The following is a 26,287-nucleotide window of genomic DNA, read 5'->3' as shown; positions in this document are numbered from 1 at the left end:
CCAGCGAGTCAGCATTTCGGCCTTTACACTTCGCTTTTTTTCTTTGGCTGGCTCTATGGCTCGAAAATTATTTTTTTTCGTGGTATAAAATTTGTTTAATATACAGATCTCGCGTTTCTGGGGCAGTGATTTGGATAAACTGATCGTTTGACCGCCTTCGCTTTTCGTTTGGGGGCGCCTGTGTGCCTGCCGCTCCACCTTCGCTGATGATGATTTTTCCCTCTCGCCTTTAGCAGTGGGGGGGGGGGGGGGGGTCTTGCGCTCGGCTTCATGTAGGCGCTGGAGGCTTCACTCGGTGGCAACGCATAGAAAAACTCCGACAGTTTAATATGATTCTCTCACACTGCTTACCCAGTAGTGTGTTGTCTTCAGATTGACATAGCGCCAGAGGCACCCTCTTTTTTCGAATGTAAAGGAGTTCTCTTCCAACTGATGTCAATTTGAAGTCGAGAGATTATCCGGGGAAAAGCTCTTCAGAACAACGCCCTATTTGTCGCTGAACATCCGTCATACTTTGTAGCATAATAAAAGTTGACATAGATTGCAAATGGACGATTGGAAAGACCCAAAAGATAACAACGTGGGCAGAGGTGCGGTATGCTTGTCGCCGAGTGTGCGACTGACACAAAACGTGAACGTAACAACCGCTAACTTTTCCAGTGTAGTACAACGCTACCCGCCATAGAAATCATTTTTACTGCTGAGCCTCAGCTTTATTGAGTTAATCTATCATGATTATTATTGAGTTAAGCTATCATGAAGTTAAGAATTCATGATCGCATGTCTATTTTCCAGTACAGGGTAGTTAATAGCACGACTGTGAAGAGCCCAGGAGCAAATGACCTAGCGGAACCTGGCCTGTTCCTCATCTTCAGTTTGGTAGTTTTTGCTTTATTTCCTCCTCGTCCTCTTACTCTGTTTGCCATTCTTCTTCCAGAATACTCCGCTCAGGGATGCCGGAATGGCATGAGTTCAATGTAAGTTTCTATATCCTGTCGTTATCTCAGCAGCTGCTAAATTACACCGTACCCGCCAGGTTAGCAGACGTGGGGCGTAGACTGAGAGTGCGGGTCAGGCGCTCTCCTCTTATTCCAGCATGTCTGGGCACTAAGAACATAGGTAGAAGTTCCTTAATTTATCTTTTTTTTATTCTGGCAAGCGAGTTTATGGCATCACGCAGCTCCAATTCGCGATGGACAAATCGAAATAGAGGTAATGAACGTCCTTGAATTTATTGAATTTAGGGATTTCTCTTGGTCTCGATAAATGGATGCTACTAACAGAATACGGCTACAGTAGCTTGCAAGTGATGCAGCAGGCGAAGTGTGTGAGGCATTTTTCGAATACAGGATATCATAGATGGAGGAATTAGAGCGTATTGATAAATATATCACTACGGAAAATGTAAGAATATCTTTTGCTCGAAAGTGTAACTTAATATATCATAAGCTAGGGGTTGTGGAAGAATATTTAATCCAGACGACATGCCAAGACATTTGCGCAGTGGTGAAACCAGCGAAACAGACGCAAGCCAAGAACAAGGAGGCACACACACAACACCGCTGGACTTGCAACTGTGTGCCTCCTTGTTCTTGTCATGCGTCGGTATCATTGGTTCCACCATTTCGCATTATGAACCAAATAGCTTAGCAATTTACTCTGTTGAGCCAAGTCAGTTCTGCCGGATTTATCAATATTCGAAAGTGGAAATAATTCAACACGGTCTATATATATATATATATATATATATATATATATATATATATATATATATATATATATATATATATATGATATTTTTTTTTAGTTATTAGTTCCGCTTGACTAACTCACTCCGCCTTGAATGGATGGAACTCGATAACTAGCGCAGTTGATATTTTTTCGTTTCTCTAAAAGTTTTTTCTTACGAAATGGAGAACAAGCGCGTTGGCTGTAAACGAACACAGCAGGGACAATGCCACTTCCGGTCCTCAGAGATGCAGCGCTGGCACAAAAAAAAAAATGATGAGAATTTGTGCACACTACAGAAAGAACCTTCGAAATACCATCAGTTCTGTGGTTCACAGATGCCGTTTATCAAAGTTACAGAAATACCTAGCATCGAAACCAAGAAGGTGTCGCGGAAGGTGACAGCTCGATAGTGGTGAAAAAATACTAGTGATGTGGAGCTGCGTAGCTATCTAATAAATAGCAACATACTCGGCGTAAAGTGACGGTGATTTACTAGCGGCTTTAGAAACAAACCGCTGCATTGAAGGACAATTAGAACACTAGCATGCTCTTCATGCAGACTGCAATTGAAAACCGAAAACCATGAGTTCGCGGTTATAAAAAATTCAGTGATGCCAAGCAAGTAAAATATATACACTTTCAGCATCAAATAATTCCTGGCAAGTGCAACAAACGTCAAAGGGGCTCGACAAGCGGTACTACCAAAATATCTTATTTGTTGATCTCAGAAGCACTCACATAGACAAAAACTCACACACACTTATACGCTGGGTTCACGTGCACGAAAGCAGCACGCATTCGGGACAACGAATGATGAAAACAGAACATGATATGTAAGTTAACTCTATCCACTTATTCTCATTTTCTCTCGTGTATATGTGCAAGAATGGGATGCTGGAGCATTGAGGATGTGTTCACCGAGTGTGCAACAACTTTATGAATGCGCGCGCTCCATCACCATTGCTCCCAGGATAGCAGACGTCTAAGAGTAGCGCTTTTCCGCTCCCATTTCTTCCGTTTTCCTGTCGCGCAACATGTGTCTCTCTAAGCCATGGTGAACCTACTGCCCTAGCGGCGAGTGCTATCAACCGCTTTAAAGACCTAGAGCTTCACGAGCACTCTTCATACAGGGTGGGCTGTTTGGTATGTTTCACCAGTATTTACGCCCTCTACCATGGCGACCATGCTCAGATGCTCCAGTGACTTTCAGAAGTGGAAAATGAAGACACATGTGAATCTTCTTAATGCTCGAGCTTTTAAAAAATGTCGTGAGGAGGCAGCACCACGTTATCCTGCTGCGAATGAATCATAAAAGGCAACTCCGCGTCTTTTGAAAAAGAGAATGCGAAAAAGCGAAACATTGGGAACTTCTCGATACTCTGAATGCAAGTTTTTTTCAAACCGATACCAATGAGAAATGTTTCGCGCGCAGCGTTTGCGAGCTTCATGGGATCCCCGGCTTTTCTTCTCAAATGAACCCACAGGGACAGTGTACGCGTGCAACTAGAGCGGACGCTGCCAGAGCACCCTTTTTACAATCGCTTGTCCTGTTGCTTCGATGCGCATTGGTCACACGGGAAAGATGCCATTTGGATTCGCAGGAGCATAGACACATCGCGAGATTATTTGCTAGATCGCCGACTGCCGTCCATCGCCTGATACGATACCTGTCTGGGCGCGGCCTTGGGGAATGCGACTGAGGAATACTAAATTTTCACAGCTGGTAGGGGCTGCACAACTAACAAGTGCAGTTTTTGCGAAGGTAACTCTAAGTTTGTGTCATAAAAAGGTTGTAAATTTTTCGTCCTAGAAATTAAACCCTCCTTGCGGCTTTAAGGCTATTAGTACTTTTTTCGAGCAAAATTTGTCTTCACGAGAAAAGAAAAGGGTTTTTTGTTGTTTTATTGATAAGATATCTCATGGCAAAATTGACAGCAAGGACATGTTTGCTCAAAGTGCTTTTTTATTTGAGGACGCTTTGATTTCTTTGTCATTATTGTTAGCTGTGGTTTCGGAAATCTGATAATGGTTTTCGGCTGGATCTTTCTCTGAAGGGTTGCAGCTTACCGTTGGTCATATCATACTATTGAGCGTATCAAGAGAATGAGTTCAGCCTGTATCCTCCCATCTGCCTAGGGCATGGCTGCTCATGTGACCCGACGACATCCTGCTTCTATCATCGTACACGTAAAGCAAGTCAAGCGGCGGCGCCCTGTCTTCATAAGCGAAGTCTCACCCATTTTCTGTCGCCAAAGTTGCTGTGGTGCTTTGCGTACTGATATCTAGAAAAAAGCCCGAAGAATTCATTTATTCACGGAGATTTCGCCACATTCCTCACCTGGTATTTTCCTCGAAAGTGGTATGAGTGAAATAGCCTTACATACGTACACCTCATCACATACGACTGAGTACACGTTGTGGTCGCAGGCATGGACCCGTGATATTTTTTTTGTTTATCATGAACCTCTTCGAATGGCGAAGCCCGTAGTAGCTCTCTTTTCTAGATGCCTTGCTGGACGATGCACCAAAGAAGTCAGGCCACACCCATTCATCACTCTGCTGCTCGATTACATTTAAAGAAGTCGTGAAGCACACTTGTCGAGATTTTTCATACTTGGCACATTTCCGATCTGGTTTGATACGGCATTACAGAATACCTTTCTCAGTAAAAAGCACCCTGCATATACTCCACAGATTCGTGCAGCGCTCTTCACACTGATTGCAAATTGTGTAATGCTTTCTTGTCCTCAAAATTTACTTTAAACTCCGAATGATGTTCCGAGCAGGGGTTTTAAACCAGTACAGGCACAAAATTTACAACTGAAAAAATGATATAGTTGTAGCTATAGGCGTAAGAAGCTTTCTCGCAAGATTGAGTCGCGGGATTGACAGGAACACTTTTGAATTTAAATTTTGTCATCCTCCGATCAGCCGATCGGCATTTCTAATTGGATCGAGTTATGTCTAGGCGCACTCGCCACAATTATAGTGATACCGAAACCACGTGGTTGTTCACTGAAACACGGGTGCTTTCCTGCTAAGCTGACGTCATCAGGATTATGTGAATTCAGGTTGGCATGTGACTGTAACGTCAAGATGCACTTGAGCGCTGGCGCTGACCGAGATCGATGGTACTGCTGGAAAATTGTTTGTAAATATTTAGTAACAGTGAGCAGTGGAGTTTTGAGCTTATTATATAAGACTACTAGGCTCAATGACCTTTAAGGAAAAAAAACGGACACCCAGAACTTTCTGCGGGTACCCGTTTAATTTTTGAAGAACTTTTTGTTTATCTCCTTATATTTCTCTTCGCCTTCCAGAGCAGCAGTAGCAATAATGAAACCTTGTGGGACACTTACGCTCCGTCTTAAGTGACGCGATTAGATAACCCCGTGACCTGGGGTCCTCTTTGCTCATTATTTCACCGAAGTTCGGCCCATGTGCCTTTGTATATGGATTTGGCCATTCTATACTTAACATTCATAGATCGCACGGAGTCTTCATACCACTCCTGGCGCAGTCGTGGCGGGGTTACGCAATGCACGACACCCCCGCAGCTGGCTGTTTCACACACAGCGACCGGTGGGCCTTGTGAGACCCAGCTGGCAATCACTGAGCAACCTCTCGCGAGCAATCACTCATTTATATGCAACCTGCCACGGTGGGCAAGTTGTGATGACGTCACAAGGGTAAGTGACCTAGGTGGCCGGATGGCCACCTGCGTTTCCGTTGACAGCACTGACAACGCAGGCGTCAGATTTTCTCCAGAACATGAGCCTTAGCGGTATGGAGGTAATGCTAATAATATATATGCAGTTATAGCACCTCAAATATTCTTAACACCTTGGAAAGTTCGCCCGAGCCATTGAGGCAGGTGAGGCTCCAATAGAATATTAGTTATTAACCATGCTGTACATGCTGGTACTAGATAGCATTCTGATACTGACGCCTTTTTTTATTCATCGGTACATTGCAATCTTATCGTTCGCCTTGCAGAAATTCCAGCAGGCACACTGCCGCAAAAAAAAAAAAAAAGCTTCAAATCAGCGTTCCGGACAACCTTCCAACCAACATTCCTTTCAGGCTCGCTTTTCTTCTTTTAGTTTAGTTCAGTTCTGCAAAGCTCCTCACTCCACCATCTCTCTACTGCATTGTGTACATCATGCGATTTATGTTTTTGAACCAGTTTTCGAAGGGAGAGGGGGTCGAACCCGCCCGCAATGAGTTGAGATTTTTAAGCGCTATTCGCACTTATGACCGACGTCGAAGACTGTGTATTTCTTTTCAAATAAACACTTTATTTAGGATTCACATCAGGGAATTTGCGTCCTCTTGAAGTCAGCGAAAATTATCAAAGAAACTCTGGTTTAGGAAAGCCTGCACACGAATACTAACAAGGTAAACATCCTGAAGATTACGGGGTTGGTCTACATTCTTAGATTGCTTTTAAATCACCATACGCCACAAAGTACCGAAAAACCGATTTTACGTGAACGCCACATTACACACTTAATTTTCGAGCATCTCTCCAACGGCTTAATTGTTATCGCAAAGTAAAGGCTTGAAATTTAAGAGAACAACAGCGGATGTGGGGCACTGCTGGGATGCAAATGATTTCCAGCTGGTATGTAGCGGCAGTCAGCGGTGGCAGGGATACAAAGAATTCTCCAGCACAAGAATGAAAGCTATCGTCATTACAGACCTTTAGAATAGGGCGATGCTTTCGGTTAGGGGCATAAGGGTGTAGCGAAGGGCCAGCGCACTGACGCAGGCCAATAATGCCCTTTCTCCGGTTATTGCCCTGTTCCTGCATACTGGCGCCCTGATATTGCCCTATGGCCCTAACCGATAGTGTCACGCTATTCTAAATGTCTCTATTTTCCCATTCGTAAGATGTGATAACGCCCGATTAACATAAATTTCATACAGAAGTGCGTAAAAAGAAAGTAATCTGTCCCCTACCGAACTCCCTTTCCCTCTTATAGAAGGAAGTACGATAGAGGACCGTTTACTCCTTTCTTTTTGCTCCCCTATAGGCATAGTCATGCTTAGAGCGTAAGTGCGTTGAGCCCTAACAGAAGCTCGCAAACGTACTGCAAGTACTCAAATAGCTTTACCTAAAACTTGTGAATTAACAAAAATAGGATACAGCTGGAGCACTGCTTTGGAGCGCTTAAACATTGCGCTCGCAGATACTTTACTAACCTTCTAGTGTGCGGGATGTAACTATTTGATAAGTGCCGGTGCTTGAGCCCATTTAATGTTTAAAAGTTTGAGCACTTGATGGATAAGTGCCGGCAGTGAAGCCCATTTTATGTCTTAATGTTTGAGCATATGATCATTTTATGTTCACTGTGTCGGCGCGTTACAAAAGTTTAATCTCGTTTTTCTTGACGGCCACTGCTGTGGCGGCTGGCCCGAACACTGAAGAAGATACATCTCCGTCTTTGGTAAAAATCTTTTCAACATACGTGATTTATTGCTGTGGTCGAGTAGAAGGATACTTGCGGCACCTTTGGAGCAATAAATAATGAAGGCTGAAAATTCAAAACTTCACTTTTACGGCAGTACAGCGTGCCCTAGAGGTTCGACAACGAACACCAACAAATACTCAATGGCTGAAAACTATTGACAAACGATTTCCTTTTGTACCTTCAGAAGGAACAATGCCTTGTTGTCGGCAGCCGAAATGATAATCTGCATAATCTCTCTTCATCTCTCGCCATGAAACTCTCGCTTTGTCTGCGCCCACCCAGACAACATGTGCCAGTTCTACTAATACACTCGATGGCAGCTGGTATTCATAGGAGTCCCTTGTGATTGGTTCAAAGAGAAATTCGAAGAAGCGTTCAGGATTATTTATTTTGAAATGTGATCTGAAATGAAAGAGGCCCGAGCCCAAACATGGCATTTCGCAATCAACCCATAGCACCCACAATGAGCCCCATGGCCTGCTGGGTCACAAATGATACGATCACGCCCTTGGCGATGTTTGTAGCCACGCCGGATATCTTGTCCCATATGTACGGGTCCACTTGTTCTAGATCCACGCCACTGGAGCGCAACTCCTCGATCTGGCGGAGCACTTCGCTGAGAGCGGCGCGCTCTTCCTCGGTGCCTGGGGCGCCCTCGTGCTGAAGCCACTCGCCCATGGCTTCCAGTGCACGGCCAACCTCCACTCTCACATCCTTAACCTCGTCTCCTGGAAACGGAAACACGCAGAGGAAGGCTGAAACGGCTTAACATGTCGATAATTCGACATTTTTGACAATATTCGCCCTTGAATCTAGGGCTAAATGCAATTGAGCCTTCGAAGGAATACTTTAACGTTTCAAAGTGTGTACTCTAAAGAAAGGGTGCTGGCATAACTACTAAGCACATCTCGAAGCTTCAGCTATGCCCTCGTGAAAACAGTTGCTCTTTAAGGTTCCATTTAGTAAGAAGCAGCGCTGCATTCTCGCCTTTTCTCACTGCCAACCCTCGTTCATAGAAGTCTACTTCTTAACGCAAGCGAAATTTAATTCAGGAGTAATATGCTCTAAACCAAAAGTTGGACTGCCTTTGCTTTTCGATAGAATGTAGAGGTCAACGATGCGTCATCATCCGCTGCACCTTTTAGTATTTACGAGCGACTGCAGCGAGGCAAGCTTCGATAAATTTGATCAAACTGCCGCAACTACTAAGCAGAATGACAATCAAGAAGTGGCGGTCTAAGTCTACCACTGGACGTCTTCACTGCCTCAACAACGTGGAACAAGTATTTGACTGAAAACAAATTCCGATAAAGAAGATGAACTTGTTCGTTTTTGGATAAAAAACTGAATAGTAGTTTGGAAACAGAGTGTTAAACGGCAATTTGATAAAAACTATCTGTGAGCAGCCAAAAATTCTAGACGCATACAAAACTAAGTGTCATGAGATTTATACGGTTAAACATCACACTTTGACGTAAGAGATGCGTGAGATAATGTGTTAAAAGAAATATCTAAAGTGCAATATATACGGATACAAAGGCTTTCCAAATTATGAATGCAGTAAGGTATACTAGGGCCTTTTCTTCCACTTCTGGGTCCTTCTACGAATAATATTTTTAGACGTTGCCCGGCGCCGGTCCAGAGCATCTCCAGGAAAGGTTATAGGCAGAAACGTTTCGCGGTTGTAATTACTGCTGAGGTAATATTACATTAATAATTGGTAGAATGGGCGCGTAACATTCTAACACGGTACCACTAGCATCGCGCAAATTGTGTAGCATGTCCTAATTATTTCTTGCGAACTATTGGAGGTGCTGTGCACAAGACCCGTTTTAGCAGATTGCTGTAACGATTAAGCCAGGTCATGGTAATAACCAATAAATGTATATAATACCCTTGACACGAAATGTGAATCATATTTCGATGATTTCGCAGTGAGAAGCAAAGCGAGGAACTTTAAATTGAACATGAGGTCCGGACACCATGCCTCTGCATTATATTTGGCTCTTACAATATGCTAAATAAACACTTGAAATTCAATAAGCTGCGCTATGAAATTTGTTGCAAGCTCACCAGCACAGGAGGCAACGCACAAAGCAATCAACAGGAGTAGGCGGCGCATGTTCAGGTGCTGCAGTTTGAATGGATGACCTGCAACATGACAGAGACCAAAATGTAATTTCCTGTGCAGAACAGAATTTTTATCAGTTAATTGAGGAGACGCTGGTAAGCAGGTGTGCAGTTACTGCACTGTTCTTGAGTTTGAGAAATTTTCTCATATAAGTAAGCTTAGCGATGGTAGCTGAGAAGAGTAAAATTTTTTCAAACTTGCCAGCTCTAGTCACTCACCCACCGGCGTTGGACTTCCTCTTTACTGGTTGCAGTGCTTGCGCACACCTTTATAACGGCGCGCTCAACTCGCGTCCTCGGAACTATCCTTTCGACGAGCTTTATCGCCTATCGGTTCTTTGAATGGCAGGCGACTGTTGTCACATTTCTCACGGATGCGTCCATCTGCTACAGCCCAGCAGAAGTACATGTTTGCTTCCTTGGTTAGTAACTTCTAAGTATTTCCACAAAAAAAAAATGCGCCGAAAAATTACCTCGGTCAGAAAAAGCGGTCAGAAATTATCGGTCAGAAAAAGCGGCTTGCTGGTGAAGCCCGAAGATGCCAAAGTACGTGAAGATTTAATCAACTGTTCGCCACCAGAACCAATTGTAGGCGCAGCGTGCGACCTGTCTCTCACGGAGCAGAACAAAAAAACACAGCGAACATCTTTTAAAAACGAGTCAAACGTGCATGGCTTCTGGAGAAAGTTGTTTGTAGGCATTTGCAGTGAATTATTAGAAACGGTCTCATTGGAGGTCGGATGCCATGATGAAAAGCTGATCGTAAAGGACTACCTAAATAGAACTTGATTGTTGACAGGTTTGTCCTAATGTTCTTTGCTGATAACCAGACAGAAACAAAACAGCGGCGGTGTTGGAACCACTTCTTCTCACAAAAATAGTCCATATTCAGCCATGTGCTCTTCTGTATCTGCTTAAAGGCTTCTGAACGAAACGACTGCGCAAATTGAAGTAAGGCAAGCTAAGTGGTACTATCCATTGCCGCCGATAAAGGCGAAAGAAACAGACTTTTACGGAGTCAGTACTACAAAAAAAAATATTGAGATTGCATTCAATTGTTGAATGTAAATGATCGCGGGCAAACCATTTCGGATTAAAACAGCAAAGCCATCAAAAGAGATACATACTCCCTATTATTTTTCGCACAATTCACATAAAAGGCGGTAGATATTCAGATATATGCGCTACACTACGTGAGAACTCGCGTTAAATAAAAGCTTAAAAGAATAACCTACAGGAAAATGCGAAAATATCACTTAGATCATATACGGCTACGGCGGCACTGTTTGTGTGGAGAAAACGCTGCCATGCATAAACTGATGTGAGAAGAAAAGGGACAGTGAATAATCCCGCGAACAAGAAGGCGAAAAGTGGTTTACTGATTAAGAAGTTTAAAATAAATTTAACAAATTGGAAAACCAAATTGTTATAAAGACAGCCAGGCACAAATAATGAGTGTCATTGAACATGTAGAAAACCGAGCGTCTGAAAGACATTACTCTGCTTAGGGATCCACAAATGTAGCAAGAAATACACAGGCATCAAGTTTAAGTATTTGTGTAATGAAACACTTTTTTGCACTCGAAATTTTAAATCAAGATGCCACCACGAGCGAAGGACAGCCAGGATTTATCAAACGTGCACGTCGCAATTGCTTCACTACCATGTCACTGATGCTATACTATGCGCGTAGGCAGTATGGACTATTCCAAAAGAATTGACATGATTTAAGCATAGTGTTGTTCAGGGCTTCAACTGGCGTTATATGAAAGTTTCTCGTATATAAAATATGTGGTCGCATGTCCAGGAATACTCATGTTTAACGAGCGCCAACAAGACGAAGCCGAAGAGGAAACAACATGACACAAGCGCGTGTTGTCTTCGTCTCTTCGTCTTTTCTTGCGCTCGTTAACCAGGAATACGTACCAATTAGCCCACCTTTTTTGCGTTAACGCAATTTATTTCCAGGAACACACAGGGCCAGGCTCCGGTCCTTGTTTATCGCTCCACAGTTTGCTTCGTGTTGTAGAAATATATCGGCGAAATCGTTGGTCCTACCAGTGCACCTTCTTGGGTCTTTTCTGCCGGGTCGCAACCCTGTCGGTGTGATAGAAGACACCATGTGTTGAACGCACGTTTTTGCGTTATTCGCTCCCGCTCTTTCAAAGAAGCCGCGCAACGCTTTCGCTGAAGTTTTTACTTCCCAGACTGCATATGGGTGAGAACGTAGTTGTACATTCGTTTCCTTAAATGTCTCCTATTCAGCCACTTTTGTGTCTCCAAATAAAGCGGCACATTAAGAATTTGGGGATTCATTTCTATGCGCTCTCAAAGTAGTTCTGTTATCTTGTCTTTTACTGTTTGCCCTGAATAGGCGAAACTGTAAGATTCACTTCACTAAAGATGCCATGACTCATGCCTCGCGAGGGGAATACAGTCTGTAATCGACGGGAGTAGGTTCGAGTCCTTGTTAGCAAATTTGATCTGTAAATTGTGTTATTCCTGATGAATGTTGTGTAGCAAATGGTAGAGTATAACAGAGGAAGATGTGTCAAAGTACACACTCGAATAGATCCGGTTATCAATAATGCTTAACAAAAAAAATGTCGTACAGCAACAAACTAATTACACAAATTGATGCATTAGGAAAATGGATCACAAATATCAGAAAACCGCAACTCCTCTCGGTGTTTAGTCAGCATGACATCGAGACAGGGTTGGTTGCCTTTGCCGCCATATTCTACTATAAACTGCATACCCTGTTAAATGCGGAGTTAAGGTGCGCCTTCGCGTTTTTTGCATTAGATGCACCAATTACGCAGGCACAATCACCAACAAAACGCAGCATGATATTTGCTTGTGGCTGAAGCTGTTGAGCGCCCTCCACTCGACATTCCGACCAGCCAAGTATGCTATTGTTGCTAGAATAGACATTCTCATTGTGGTCTGTGCTGTTTTCTTCAAAAATTGTCCAGGGCATAAGAAAAATGCCTGCAGATAACAGAAAAACATGGTGCACTTAGGTGAATTAAGGACTATTAGGTGAGTTCGGTCAATCAGTGTTCAAGGAAAGAAGCTTAAAACGACGTAACTGCCACGACAGCTACCTACTTCTTCGCTCCACCTAAAGATTATAACTCCCTGTCTCCAACTGAACTCAATCGCAGTGAGCATGGTGTGTCAGAGAGGCGTCTCCTCCAACCCCGTTTGAATAATAATAGAGGAATAATCATGCGACCGCAAGTAGAAATTCGGTAGGTTGGCTTGATTGATGCACCAACAGCGCACGAGGATGGCTGCTAAAAATCGACGAGCCACTTGTAGACCCCTGCAACAAGGTGGCATCAAGCACTGCATGCCAAACCCGCTGTAACAAGCAGTGCTCCTTACAACGACTGCCATTCATTTCCATAACATAATTTTTGATGGGTTGAGGCGTATAAAATATTTACGTCAAAAATTCACAGCGATTTAATCATGCACAGCCTGTTTAATGAAAGTGAAACTAAAGTTACTCGCCATGCATTCTGCATGTTGAAGTAAGAAATGTGCCAGGAAGACCCCTAGTTAAAGAAATATCAATATTCTCTGTATATTGACAAGTTACACCCCCCCCCCCCCTACCCTCGGTTCTCAGCAGATGCAAGCTATGAAAAAAAATGTTTTCTCAAAAAGGATTTGAATTCTGTAGTGAGCATGAAAGCTAACGGGAACTTGGAACACGAATGAAATGGCTGAAAATACTGGGTTTCTTCATTGGTAATAAAATAGCCTTAAATTAATGGTACGGAATTACAACCTACAACTGTAAATTTCTCCCAGAGGCATGTATTCATAATGGAAGGCAGAGTTATGTGAAGAAAATGTTTTTTGCAAGCTCATTTTGCCAGATTGTGAGGATGTTTCTTTCCAGATGGACTAAAAGCGCGCCATTGGCAAAAAAGCGATCGTTTTACGTGCGTTGCCACGTAAAACAAATCGAAGGAAAAGTCCGCACCGTAATTTGCGACGAAAGGCATCACGAGTGGGCACTTGCGTGCCTCGGTGTGTCCATTCAAGACAGGCTGGCAATAAAACATGTCCATCTGTAAGCCCAGGAAACGTCTGTAAATGACATGGCTGCCAGTCGGTTAACAGCAAGTGTCAGTTTCACTACCTCCGACGCAAGCAGTATCAAATGACAAAAATAGTGTCCGCGGCCAGTGTTTCCAGCGAAATTGTGTGCAACAGCGAGGGCGGGCTAGCTTACAAACACTCGGATGTTTGTTCCCGATTGAAATTAGTGAATAAAGCAGCCGGTGCCCTCGTAGGCGTACTGAAAAGGAAAGCTGGACGATAACGTATTTAAAGAGCCTCCCTTAGTTTTCTCACTGACTTTCCGGACATGATGGAAGAGTGATAAGCGAAGAACGACAAATAAATTTCGCGATAAGGAAATGGCCTGCATGTACAGATTTTAAAACCAATTTAGAATACACTTTTAGAATCTGCAGCATCATTTTTGAGTTAAATCAGTTCTGGACTAGTTTGCGGTCCTGTGCGGAGCCCTATGTTTTGGTAAGAGCGACATGTGTAGGTTCACTGTTTCGTAATACAGTTTACTGCAACGCAGATAAGCGCCTGAAGCAGCGTTTCATTCGGAGATGTTTGCTCATTTTGTCTAAGACGTCTTTGTATTGTACATTGAGCCTGATATAACAGCCTCCTTGCGAGATACATTTTGTCGCCTGACTCTTTCTTGTACGATCGTAATATACAGTTTTATCTGTGCGTACGCAACGGCTTAGCGTACGCAAGGAGTTTGTGGGGACGTTAGTGCGCATGCGCAGAACGCAAGCGCGAGCCCTGCGTCTTGCGTGCGTACGCTAGCCAGCGGACTTTGCGTTGGGGCGCTGGCGTGGCTTGCGTACGCTAACTTTGACAAGATGGCGGCGCTCTGCTCGCCCGCTTCGGAATAAATACATGTCGCCGCTGGATTCTTCGACGCAATAGCTCGCTCAAATGGTAGCGGTTCGCTTTTATTTCGCCTACTATTGACCCTTGTAGCGGTATAAACTGCAACTAGCCCCTGATTTTCAGATAATTTGGCGATTTTAAAGCTCCTACGCCTAACTCAATGCAGTGTGTTTTCTTCGTAGCAAGGAAACCGGGCGAAGCAGTTTTCTAGCTTTTAGTCAGTTCTTACAAATTCTTCGGTTTGCATAGTTTTTCTTCTTGTAACAAAAAAAGGCTCGCAATGCACTCACCCTAGTTATCAGTAATCACGGATGAAATTTTCTTCAACCGAGCGTTGATGTTCTTTGACGTCTTGTCACTAGATGGTGCTACTGTTTACGCGTTTGCTTGAGGGATGCTACGGCACGGCCAGCTAAAGCTATACTTCTGAGCGGGCAAGGTAACGCACGCAGGGCCGTAGCGTTTTGCGTGCGCAAGCACTTTCGTAACCACAGCTAAAACTGTCTAATAACGCTGAAACACCTCCACATTACAGCGAAGAGATTTAGATGCTTATTGTGCGCTGGAAACAATGACCTCCGCAAAGAAAGGCCTGAAAATGTATTGCCTGCCTTTACAAGGGCGCGCTCCGACTTGTCCGCAGGCCAAAATTGACATCCCCATTAAAGGTCTCTTTTCACATCTGTTATGGGGATTCCCACTCGAAAAAGGCGGTATCCTAGAACGTTTAAAAAGAATTTCAGAGGAGAGTTAGCGGCGATATGAAATTCACAAAAAAAGAACGATAAGTGCACAAATGCATGCAATACACATTAAAAATAAAATAAAAACATTCAATAATATCTTTAGCGCTAGCGATAACTGAAGAAAGTACGCGACTTTATTTATTTATTTAATATTACTCTAAGCGTGCTTTCCAGCATCATACAGGAGTGGGTCGCACAGTTTGGTCAAGGCAGTCAATGCTTGGTGAAGCGATGTAAATTTCACAGTCACGGTAACTTACAAAAACATGGGCAATATGTATACATCGCTAAAATAGACAAGATCAGGCACTTCCACAAAAAACCAACAAGAGGTTAGTAATAATTTTCAGGGACTTTACTGATTAAGCAGACTGAATCTTTTGAACCGACGTGTGCCATTGATGTGCTGATGTTGCTGAGTTAACTAGGTGCAAACTACTGTTCACGGCGTCCTTTTCCTGCAGCGTCGACCAGCGCAGATCTTGCTTACCACTCCGAAGTTCTCAGTCGAATACAAAATCCGCATGAAATATCAATCGGAATATGACCGTACGCTGTGGCCGATCACTGGTAAGAACTGTGTCAGTCTGGTACTTCCGGCAGCGAAAACGAATTGTGCCGAGTAGAACAGTGCCGAGATGAGCGCGGTACAATTCTTCGCAGGACGCCATGAAATTCTACTGGCTGCCAGTAGAATAGGCGCTGCCATTAATTGCCGTTAATTAAATGAACTGACTTTCCCACAGCCGCATATTCCATAAATTTGAAGGGGCCGAAGAAACATATTACGTTCCACGTGCGGAAGAAGGCAAGTTCGGACTGATCACCAGCGACACGTTTGATGCCTTATAAGCCGCTGACCGAAGGCGTGGGGCATACACGGTAGATTGGTGAACAGCAACAAAAAAAACCTCTATAAAGTAGCAATAAAACACTAAATTTATGCTGTTAACTGTTACAAAGTGGCTTCCAAAAGGCAGGGCAGTGAAGCTTAAACGAGTGAGAAATAACGAAGTAAAAGTGGTCACACAAATTACAAAGTAAGCTTATATAAACAAACTAATAAGGCCAGTGTAATGACTAAAAAGGTGCATAAGCATACGTAATGTTACGAAGCAGTACAAAAGTACACGACGAGTTACAGCATTTGAGCTCCGCGGACAAAAAAAGAGTTCGAGAGCGATGGGATTATCTGCGGAGTGGCAAGTTCCGATTGCCAAAAAACACTGCACGGCCGCGGACGCTGACTGCGGGGCCAATGTGGCGTCGCAGATGACAGTGTGCATGGGCGGGCATCTTCGGAGCAGCCGTCACCGCAGTTCACGTATCAGACACCAACCGGAGGCTCGCTTGCCGATCATATCCTTGAGTGGCTTGACACGCGTCCTACGCACCGACTTTCTAAGAAATCTGCCCGTCCCGCGTGTCTTCCGCTGCCGCGTCGTCGTGGTAAAGAAAGGCGACCTAAAGAAACGGCGCACAAGCGCTACAGGTAAAGGAAAGCGAAGAGTTCAAGGGCGAGACCGGACACACTGAGCGACACGCGTTCTACTGAACTTCATTTCGTATACAGCGGGGATCGTAACGGGCAGGGCTACAAAAGATATGGCTACAGAGGGACTGAGAACTAACAACAGAAACAACAACGAAAACGCGGGACGAAATCATAAACGACTGGCACTTCACCTTCAGTCTCCAGATGAGGCCCGATCGTCTCACGTACTCGCTGCCCTTCGAAAGGAAAGCGTGGTTGGCGCGTAGAGTAGGATGCTTCAAGTGCTCGGAGTTCCAGCGAAGCTGGCGCACTTACTCGAGGAGTGCAGGCCACTTCCGTCGACAGTATTCGACCATACGTTAAGAGCGTTCGCTCTTATAGCTTCTTTCTATGTTTCGCGCGGTCATCGTCGTCGCCGTCCACAGAGCCACCGGGTTCGGGTGGCAGATGTAAAAGCGGGCAGAGGGATATTTTCTCGCCAAGTTTAGGGAATATGAGGAAAAGGAAAAGTGGGAGAGAGAAAAGGAAGATTGTACAGCGCCACCAAGTTTGTCTAGGTGGTATTCCATAGGGTGGGACCGTTTTCTGCGCCGATCCTCTGTCACCTTCACGTCACCGAGTGAAGCCCTCATGAGGTGAAGGTGAAGATGCGCCCTCATGAGCATGTTCATGTCTACGAAGGGCTAGCGAGAGGAAGTCCTAAATCAAGATACGCTCAAGGGAGAAGATTCTCATAAACCCAGTACCCAACACAAGTACCCCGAGCAGTAGAATGATAGAATGAAAGCCGTGGTGCAAGCATTGGAAATAAAACTAATTAAAGACTCTGAAGCGGTCAACGTGGATATCGGGCACTATGCCAAGTAGTCAATGATTGCTGCGGTCGAATCGTAAGGCCAGGATTAAGGGAATCGATATATGCCAAGGACGCTGCGGAAGCGGAATCACTGGCCGTAGCCGTCTCCATCAAGACCGAAGACCAACTGGGGAAGCCATCGCATATAGTGACAGACTACCAATATCTCCCCAGGAGCTACTTTGATTGCACACCTCATGGAAAGGCCACCACACATTTAAGCACACTCTCCCACTGACACAGAATAACATGGATACATGAACAAGAAGGGAAGGACTACCAATATCTTCTAGAAGCTATCTCGCTGGCGCACTTCATGGAAAGGCGAGCCCACTTTTAAGCGCCCTTTCCCACCGACACAGAACAACATGGATATATGAACACGAAGGCCTAGACGGAAAAGAGGTAGCGAATAATCTAGCCAGATCTATCACAACCTGAGCGAATTCCCATCACTACCTAACATAGGACAGTACGGTGACAGCCTAAACCCCTTACGGCTAGAAAGAAGACACTTCTCGTCACCGTACAAACTATCCTCTCTGAACGACATAGATTGGGAAGAATACGAACACAATTCCTAATCTGCACATATTAAAAAAGGTTAGTCTCACAAACTACCCAGGTTACTGTCCTTTGTGCGGAGCAAGCCCCCACGTTGTATAAGTCTTCCGAGTGGCAGGACAAACCACCTCGAACGTTAAACGTGCCATACTCGACGTGCCAGCAGTGGAAGGTGGCCCTTACCAGAGATAACCTGGACCAGCAATCCTGGATCGCCCAGCTATCCCGCAAGTCAGCTGCCGCCAGCGGTACCCTGGGTTCGGGTACCGACAACACAGCTCCTGCAAAATCTTCTTTTTCGATGGAAGTTTTCTCTATTTCTCTCTATTCCAGCTTCTATTTAACGGGACTGTGCTTTTTAAAGGAAACTAAATATTGAAAGTAGTTATCTCGAAATGGCTTGAATTACGCCACCAGTGGACGCGCCAATCAGTATGCCTTTATTTTGTTTTGCTCCTTAACATAAAACCAATAATCGCGAACGCACTGTAACAAGAAGAGAGAAATGGAAACATTTCAAGCAGTGCACTTGAAAAAGCATCAGATTAGAAGGGGCGTGTCGTCTTGCAACCTCGCCTTTCTCAGAACACTTGTCGGTGGCGCTGTTCTCGGAGCACAGTTGCTAACCCTGGAAATGATGGCATGCAGGAGTAGGTGTTAGTTTCATAAATTAAATATGTTCTGCTATAAATGTAATACATAAAACAGAAATAATGATTTGGGCTTTCTTTGATAATCGCTTTTATGCGTTGCTTGCGCGAAATTATTCAGAAAAAGGACGCAAATTGTGAAGTTTTTGTAGAGGGCAGGTTCTAATTTTGAGTTTAGAGTAGAAGGGCAAAAAGAGTGGGCGTTGTGAAGAGCTTGTGATAAATCTCAGGTGAACTTTTATTTGTTGATTAGCAAAATCAATCAGACCGATATTTTCTTATAGGCGTATAACTGTGCAAACGGGGGCAAATGTCCATTAGCGCATTATCGGTGTGCGCGATGCAAGGCATAAAATCCAAAGTCTCAGGTCTACAGGAGTGACAGTATGAGGCTCCACGACGACAAATTTGGTCTTGCACGCTGAGGAGCTCATTTGCTACCTTTTTCAGGTTGAGAAAAATGAAAATGATTCCAATATGTAAGAGCATTCGCAAGTATTCTACAAAAGAACCAGCAAAAGGCCTTAAGCACCCATAGAATCCTTTTGATGGCCTTGTTCATGCGCTAATAATGAGTTTCCGTTGTTCTAGCACCAGACTGTGGCCTCAAAATGACTATCATAGAAGAAGAGGGCTACGCGGCTGGCCACGGCTGTTTCAGTTGAGGACGTCACGCCGAAAGGCGGATGTTTGTGGTGTCAAAATGAAAGATCATGACGGCAGCTTTTGAGCAAATTAACAGGCTATAAAAATGTGGCGTCGAATAATGTGGAAGTGTAACGTTAGTAGGTGCTAAACCTAAATGAGGATCGTGAGCATGCTATATAGGTAGGAGCTAAGGTTCGAAAGATTCCAACAAAACACTCACTTTTGGTACGATGGTCTCTGTCGGATCGATTTGCTCAGAATGAGACCGGCGCATCGTCATTGTGCTTGCCTCGGAAGGATGTATCTCGAGAACCGTAAGAGAAGACGAATGCTGCTTCAAAGCCTGGGTACTTCCCTGCTTCTTCCTGCTGACATTGATGGCTCTAGTCGATAGGTTCCGTCCAATTTGCATGGGTGTAGTACTCTTGGCTGCAACTGTGCTGCACTTCGGGCTTGCTGATGAAACCGTCTTGTCACAAGATGGTGACGCTGTCATTCCAGTTATAGAGCTTTTCATGCCGGAAACTTCAATCTGCCTCGGAGAAGTCATTGATTGCAAAGAGCCAGCTCTTTTTGCAGCGTAGTCTGGTGATGTAATTGGCGAAGGGGGCGTTAACTGTGGTAGCGTCTCTCTCCGATTTTTCCCTTGCTGTTGCAGGAGAGACTGCGATGTCAGGGAAGTAAAGCCCGACGGCTGAATTTCCCGGGAGGTCGTGTATGCTAGTTTCGAGTGCGATCTCTTCTTGTCGCTTTGTTCTACGCTTATCGGAGACAATCGTCGCGCTAAGTCTGACGGTACTTTTCTGGTATCCACCGGTGTGTCCTGACGCAGGGACTGAAAAGGGTGGGGCGACAAATGGGTGAATGACCTTGAGAGAATGGAGCCGGAGCCTAATTTGGTAACAGACGCGCTGTTTTGGCTTGGTTGCAGCAAAAATCGTTCGGGCGACGTCAAAGACGGTTGCTTCGTCAGACACCTGTCAGAAGAGCGCAATGCGCGCGCTGAAGACACAGACTGAAGTGCATTAGAGTCGATGAGTTTTAACGTGCTCTCTGGGAAAGGCTTGAATTCAAGGGGTCTGCTTAATGAGTTCATTGGCTCTGGTGATTTGATATGAGGAGGCTCAATATTGATTGACATGATACCAATTGAAGTAGCCTGGGAGCTGCTATACATTCCGCTGGAGCCAGTCGATGACCTGGAATCCTGTAAATTTTGCTGTTTCAACGCTTGTATTTCTCGGGACCACGCGTCATGCCCGCTGAAACTAGGTAAAAGCGCGCCTCCTCCATTCTGCAAGCCGGTACCATCGTCTACCACCATGTGAGACTGGCTCCAGGCATCGATGTCAGAAGACAAAGAAGGTGACCGGTATAATGGCACGCATCCGGGCATTGGGAAGCATACAGACCGAACTTTTTTCATCCTTCTTTGACTTACGACGTTCTGTGGTGAACTCTGCCGTCCGGATCTGTCGTGGCGTCTATCGGTGACGCTGGTATTTGAAAGACCGGACGTAGCGGACCCCTGCGGTGCTTGTCTGTAGCTAACCACTGGCGACGGTGGGGCTGGGGTTGACACTGCCGGTCTGGAAACACTTATCTGGCCCGCACTGCCGCAGCTCCATGAGCACGGGTTCTGCTGTTCCAAGGAGCTGTGCCATCCCATACAGCGGCCCCCGCGCAGCCTCGACGCCGAGCTGGCTTTCTTTGAGGACTCACTCAGCGATGTATTACGCCACATGGCAATTTTGAAGGCAAACGCACACCGAGCACTTTACACAGCAAACAAACTTTCTCTTCTTTAACCTCCCCTTTATTTTCTTTCGCTTCGTTTCCTCCTCTTAAGAGATCTTAAACCTTCATGCGTGGACGTAACGCAAATTTGAAGGCCTTAAAATATTTTCTGTTTCCATATTAAAAAATTCAGCGAAAACAAAACTTGATAAAAAAAATAGCTCTCGTCGTGCATTCAGTTTGTCTGATATCATTACAAGATAAGACAAAAATAAACGTCAGATATTGTTTTTTTGTTATTATTTGGCGTGTGTGTTCAATATAATCCAATAAATAATGTGACAAATGAAAGATTTATTCGTGCTCAAGAATGTAAGTGAGAATTATTTAAAGCCTCACAAGCAGTGAGGAGGAGGAAAAGGAGACAAAATGTTCACCCTGAACATCAGGCTGACTACGCACACTGCTGGAAAAATGCATCTCCCATATCTCTCCACTTTACCCTGCCCGGAGCCCCCTGCGCACACCCTGTCTCCCCGAAACTTAGCCTTATACGCCCATCTAACTTTCTCCCGCCATGTGTAACGCTTGCCTTCTTTTAATATCGAGTCTGACACCCATATACTCCGATACAATCGGTTATACTGTCTTCGCAATACAGGCTCTTTTCAAGTTCATTTCTTCCTCTAGATTGCAGCTATGATGACATTATCCCCGTTTGTTCGCTGAAGAACTCAGCCCTCTGCCTGTGTCTGAAATTTATACCTATCATTTTCATTTCCATAGCACGACTAGATGCCAATCTGCAGAAGAACTGCGGAAATATTGCACTACCTGTGCTTTCTAACTGTGTGCATAAAATGCCTTATAGCATCAATATTTCGAGGTGATGCACATTACACAACTTTATTATTTAAAATAACTGGTGTGACATGAAATATCAGAAAGGTTAAAGGCTGATTTTCTTATTCTCGTTACTTCTGACAGATAAACTTAGGCGATAAAAAGACAAGGAAAATGCTCTGCCTCAAAGAACTAAAAGGAGTGTTTTTGGGAAATGATAGTCGAGAATGCTTTTTAGTTAACACTGAAATACAGAACACATCACAACATAAGCTAAGAAAAACATGAATAATGCGTAAATATTCCTTTCATTGTTTTTAGAAAGAGCATTTGGTTAAGTTTAGACGCTTAAATCATAACGATACTGTATAACCGGGCGAGGCCTCTGGAAGTATGATAAATGTAAATTTATACCTTAGGAGCTCTTTTAGAGAGTATTGAGTAAGGGGGATAATAAGGCAAAAGGTGCACATGGTGACAAATGCGCTAGGAAAAAAATAAGTATGGACAGAGCAGAAATGCAACTTCATGCAGCATAATCTGCGTACAAGCGCTCACAAGACACTTTACAATCTGGTGTGAAGACGATGGGATAGAGAAGATTATTATAGAGTGACGTAGAGTAAAGCAATGCACATGAACTGTGTAACAAAATTCGTGCCTGCCCTGACTTTCCTCTCACTTTAACGGCCGGGACGCCTATGTTCTTAAGGAACACGCGAAGGCTGGGCGAAGATTTCGACCTCCCGCATGGGAAGTCCACCTCGCACCGATGGAAGGTAACCAAAGGCCATTTTATTCCCTGCCTTTTAAGATCGCCAGGTTTCGAGCAAAAGGGCACTGTTGTAGAGCGTCACGTGGCCGCAGGAGACAACACTTGCGGCTGAACGATGGCGGCCGCTTCAAAGAACAGTCCACTTGTAGATGAAAACCGTGGCGCCCTCCGCATACGCTTCTTATTAGGACCGCGGTTTCTCTCGTTTTCCTTTAACGTTTCTTTCGGTACTTTTTTCCTTTAGACATCTGCGTATTGTTTTCACTCGGTGGCTTAATAGCTCCCTGGTTCCCGACGAGGACGCTGCGAAGGAAAAACGCGAGCCGAGCAGTTTTCTTCGGCAAGTCGGTGCGTGCTGTCGTGCGTGGAGTCAGTGAGGGATGTAGTTGGCAAGCGAGCCTACGGCCGTGCTCTTGTGTGGCGGGCGCGGTGACCGGGCCACGAGGACTTTTGGGTCAAGATCGCCCTGCTACTGGACACCCCATCAGCTACGCAACGAGCATCCGCAACCCGGAGCTCCCTTCGGCCGGTCCTCACCACTACGCAGTGAGGCCACCGTTTCTCTCCGCTCTCTCCAACTTGTCTCTTTGTTCCCTTCGCTCTTTCTGTTTCTCTTCTTATCTTCTGTACAATATCCCTTTACTCGCGTAATATTGTTTTATTGTTATTATCCTCGTGTTTCCTTCCTCATATTAGCTGGTTTTTTGGGGTGATAGTTTTGTTTTTGTGATTGTTTCGGACCATGATAACTGATGCTTTTTTTAGGCCTGAGGTCAGCGGCTTATCAGGCGTGGCCCGTATAATAATAATAATAATAATAATAATAATAATAATAATAATAATAATAATAATAATAATAATAATAATAATAATAATAATAATAATAATAATAATAATAATAATAATAATAATAATAATAATAATAATAATAATAATAATAATAATAATAATAATAATAATAATAATAATATTAATAATAATAATAATAATAATAATAATAATAATAATAATAATAATAATAATAATAATAATAATAATAATAATAATAATAATAATAATAATAATAATAATAATAACAATAATAATTGGTTTTTGGTGGAAAGGAAATGGCGCAGTATCTGTCTCATATATCGTTGGGCACCTGAACCGCGCCGTAAGGGAAGGGATAAAGGAGGGAGTGAAAGAAGAGGCCCGTATCGCCGGTAAGCAGTCCGAACCTTTTGCAAAATCCAGTGCCGCTCTGGGCCAGTGTCCGAGCGCCATAACTTATTATGGGCCTAGTATGGCGCCGTGCATTGGGATACAGCACACTAGGATTAATACCGGGACGCGGCACTGTTTTTTTTTTTGGGAGGGGGGTATGAGCCTCCATTAAAAAAAATAGTAACCATAAAAAAGGCGGCATGGAGTAAAAAAGAAACAAAAAAAGCTGCGAATAAATTTCTTTGCAGAAGGATACAAACCACACACCTTTTGAATACCTGTCCGACATGCTTACCACTACGGCATATCGACAACGTTATTTCGTTACCGCTAGGAAATAGTGCCGAAAAGTAGCACGCTTATGGCGTGGTGTAAGCATGCTACGCCATATCGACAACATGTGAAGGCGAGTATATTTCTACTTTTCAAAGTGAAGTCTGCCTAAATAGTGCAGCGCCGCTGGCTGAAATCATGAAGTTGCTCCTGCGGCTAAACGATTACCGCTGAAGGAGCGCTGAAGCTGCTTGCCGGCTCTCGAGATTTGCAACTGGTGTTCTGAATATCAACGCGCACAGTAGTCAGCATGAAAACATTTTAAAATGACTATTTTCACAGCGCTGGGTGTTTGGCAGTGCTTTTGCACCATACACGGAATTTTGGCTACACACGGAGCTCCGGCGCAAAACGTATTGGATTACTGCACGGCGTAGCTTCACAACCGGCCTATGGAGCAGCGAAGGCCAATTTTTACTCCCAATTAAGCCTCGTATAGATTTCAACACATCAAGAAGCGTTGGGTGATTGACGGCGCAGCATTGGCACTCAGGGAATTAAACAGTACGACAGTGAAAATCACACAGGAATTAGCGGATCTGTGCATGCGCTGCGCGCTCTTTCTTTTTTTTTTACAGACTGGTTCATCGTTCAGCGGACTGTTCTTTGTTTTATTTTATCACTTCTGATTGGTTTGGCTCGATTGGAAAGAGGGTTAGCGTTAGCGATCGCTAATTCGTAGGCTTCGTTAGTATCCTGAGATGAAGCTAGCTCAGCATATTTTGGCAGTAGCCGCTGTATTTCAGTGCGTTCAAGCATACATGATTCAAGTTTGCGGCGACAGCCTGCATTTCATCTTTCGGTTTTTTTTTTTGCAGTTTATTCGCCAATTCCTGTTCTGGGGATATGCGCTACGTCGATTGCGCTAGCTTATGAACTATCAACTCACCCATCTAAACACTTGAAATAGCAAGGAATTCTATTCATTTTCAAACTGAGACTCCAAAAAAGAGCGCTTACTGGCACAACATTGTTTATTTGCATGATGTCTCGGCTCCCATTTTCCGGAATGCCGGCTATTTCCAAACTGACACTGGCACCAGGGCGCTCCTAATGAAAGAAGCGCTTGTTTCAAATACATGAATAATACAGCAGTGTTAAATCCAGCGTGCCAAAGCAAATTCGAGCGTTTACCTCTATCCTGGTAGCGAAAACAGTGTCTTCCTATTCCAGCTTAAGTGAGATTCGCCGACACCGAGTGTACTCAGCCAAAACCAGCGCGAAAAACATACCAGTCTCGAGCATGAAAACGCTGGAGGACAGTGGTTTTTGCAATAGGGAAAAGTCTTCTTTTTCACGTGGCGTCGAGATGTTTCTCGCTCCGCCCCCTCCAATCTTACTGAGAATGCAGCGGTAACCACGATGACCCGATTTTTTATAATTTCGGCGCTAATCAAACATCTGCTCCCCCCTGAAGTCTTCTCGAAACCCTCCTCCGTGAAGAGAAAAAAGAGCGGGAGATCTAGGTAGAGTTTATAAGAGTTTCCCGCATCTTATCAAGGCATACGGCCCAGAACGCCTGCAGCCATTTTTGGTTCATCGTTTTCAGTGCGAAAACGCACTGAGCGTTGTCTGCGGTCTTCAAAAGTTTTTCCCTTATAAAAATCGGTGTGTTGTTTTAGTGATCGTTTCATGGACTTCCGTCAACACAGTCAATAACATGGCAACAAAATGGTCATACACCTTATTGTTGGCAAATTTTTGCGTAGTATCCCACCTTTTTTTGACCACTTGTTGAAATTTGTTGAGTGGAGAAGTTGTTGTCCTTTTGTTGATGCACACAGAAAGATAATCTTGCTGATCCGCTGTTCAACGGTTGTTGAGTTGAGAAGTTGTAATTTTTTGATGCACACATAGAGGCAATCAATCCTGCTGGAAGGGCAGTTAGTGGCAGGAAAGTTAGTGGCACACGTACTTGCATGTACTTCAAGACGTACAGGAAAAAAATGCTAAAATTTCTTTTATTCGGAAAACATCACAGGTGCACGACTGGAGCCGAAAAACTTAAAATTAAAAAGGATAAACTAATCAAGAGATATATGTTGCGGCGGGTGAATGTTGCTGCCAGCTCATTACAGTAGAACCCCGTTTTTACGATCCTCACTACTGCACTTTCCCGACTGTTACGTTTTTCTTTCCCGGTCCG

General features: G+C 44.2%; 2 protein-coding genes across 4 annotated transcripts; both read right to left on the bottom strand.

The window, feature by feature from the left end:
- Window positions 1–7,573: 7,573 nt before the first annotated feature.
- On the bottom strand, window positions 7,574–9,615 carry LOC144124776 (uncharacterized). 2 transcript variants are annotated; one of them, XM_077657649.1, is made up of 3 exons: window positions 9,538–9,615; window positions 9,279–9,356; window positions 7,574–7,933 (listed from the first exon to the last, which is right to left on the bottom strand). In XM_077657649.1, exons 2-3 carry the CDS (start codon window positions 9,325–9,327, stop codon window positions 7,650–7,652), a joined length of 333 nt encoding a protein of 110 aa, XP_077513775.1. In that variant the 5' UTR covers window positions 9,328–9,356; window positions 9,538–9,615; the 3' UTR covers window positions 7,574–7,649. The 2 variants fall into 2 exon arrangements, with proteins under 2 accessions (XP_077513775.1, XP_077513776.1); XM_077657650.1 differs by having other exon boundaries at window positions 9,555–9,599.
- A 1,650-nt stretch (window positions 9,616–11,265) lies between these two features.
- Window positions 11,266–21,053, bottom strand: LOC144123197 (uncharacterized). Of its 2 annotated transcripts, none has more exons than XM_077656070.1 (2): window positions 19,471–21,053; window positions 11,266–11,432 (listed from the first exon to the last, which is right to left on the bottom strand). In XM_077656070.1, the coding sequence occupies exons 1-2, from the start codon at window positions 20,992–20,994 to the stop codon at window positions 11,334–11,336; spliced, it is 1,623 nt and encodes a 540-aa protein (XP_077512196.1). In that variant the 5' UTR covers window positions 20,995–21,053; the 3' UTR covers window positions 11,266–11,333. The 2 variants fall into 2 exon arrangements, with proteins under 2 accessions (XP_077512196.1, XP_077512197.1); XM_077656071.1 differs by lacking the exon at window positions 11,266–11,432 and adding an exon at window positions 18,370–18,580.
- Window positions 21,054–26,287: the final 5,234 nt, after the last annotated feature.

This window comes from Amblyomma americanum, chromosome 3 (assembly GCF_052857255.1).
Source record: "Amblyomma americanum isolate KBUSLIRL-KWMA chromosome 3, ASM5285725v1, whole genome shotgun sequence".
In the NCBI taxonomy this organism is placed as follows: domain Eukaryota; kingdom Metazoa; phylum Arthropoda; class Arachnida; order Ixodida; family Ixodidae; genus Amblyomma; species Amblyomma americanum.
Note: the sequence above shows the minus strand (reverse complement) of the source record. Positions and strands in the feature narration are given on the sequence as shown.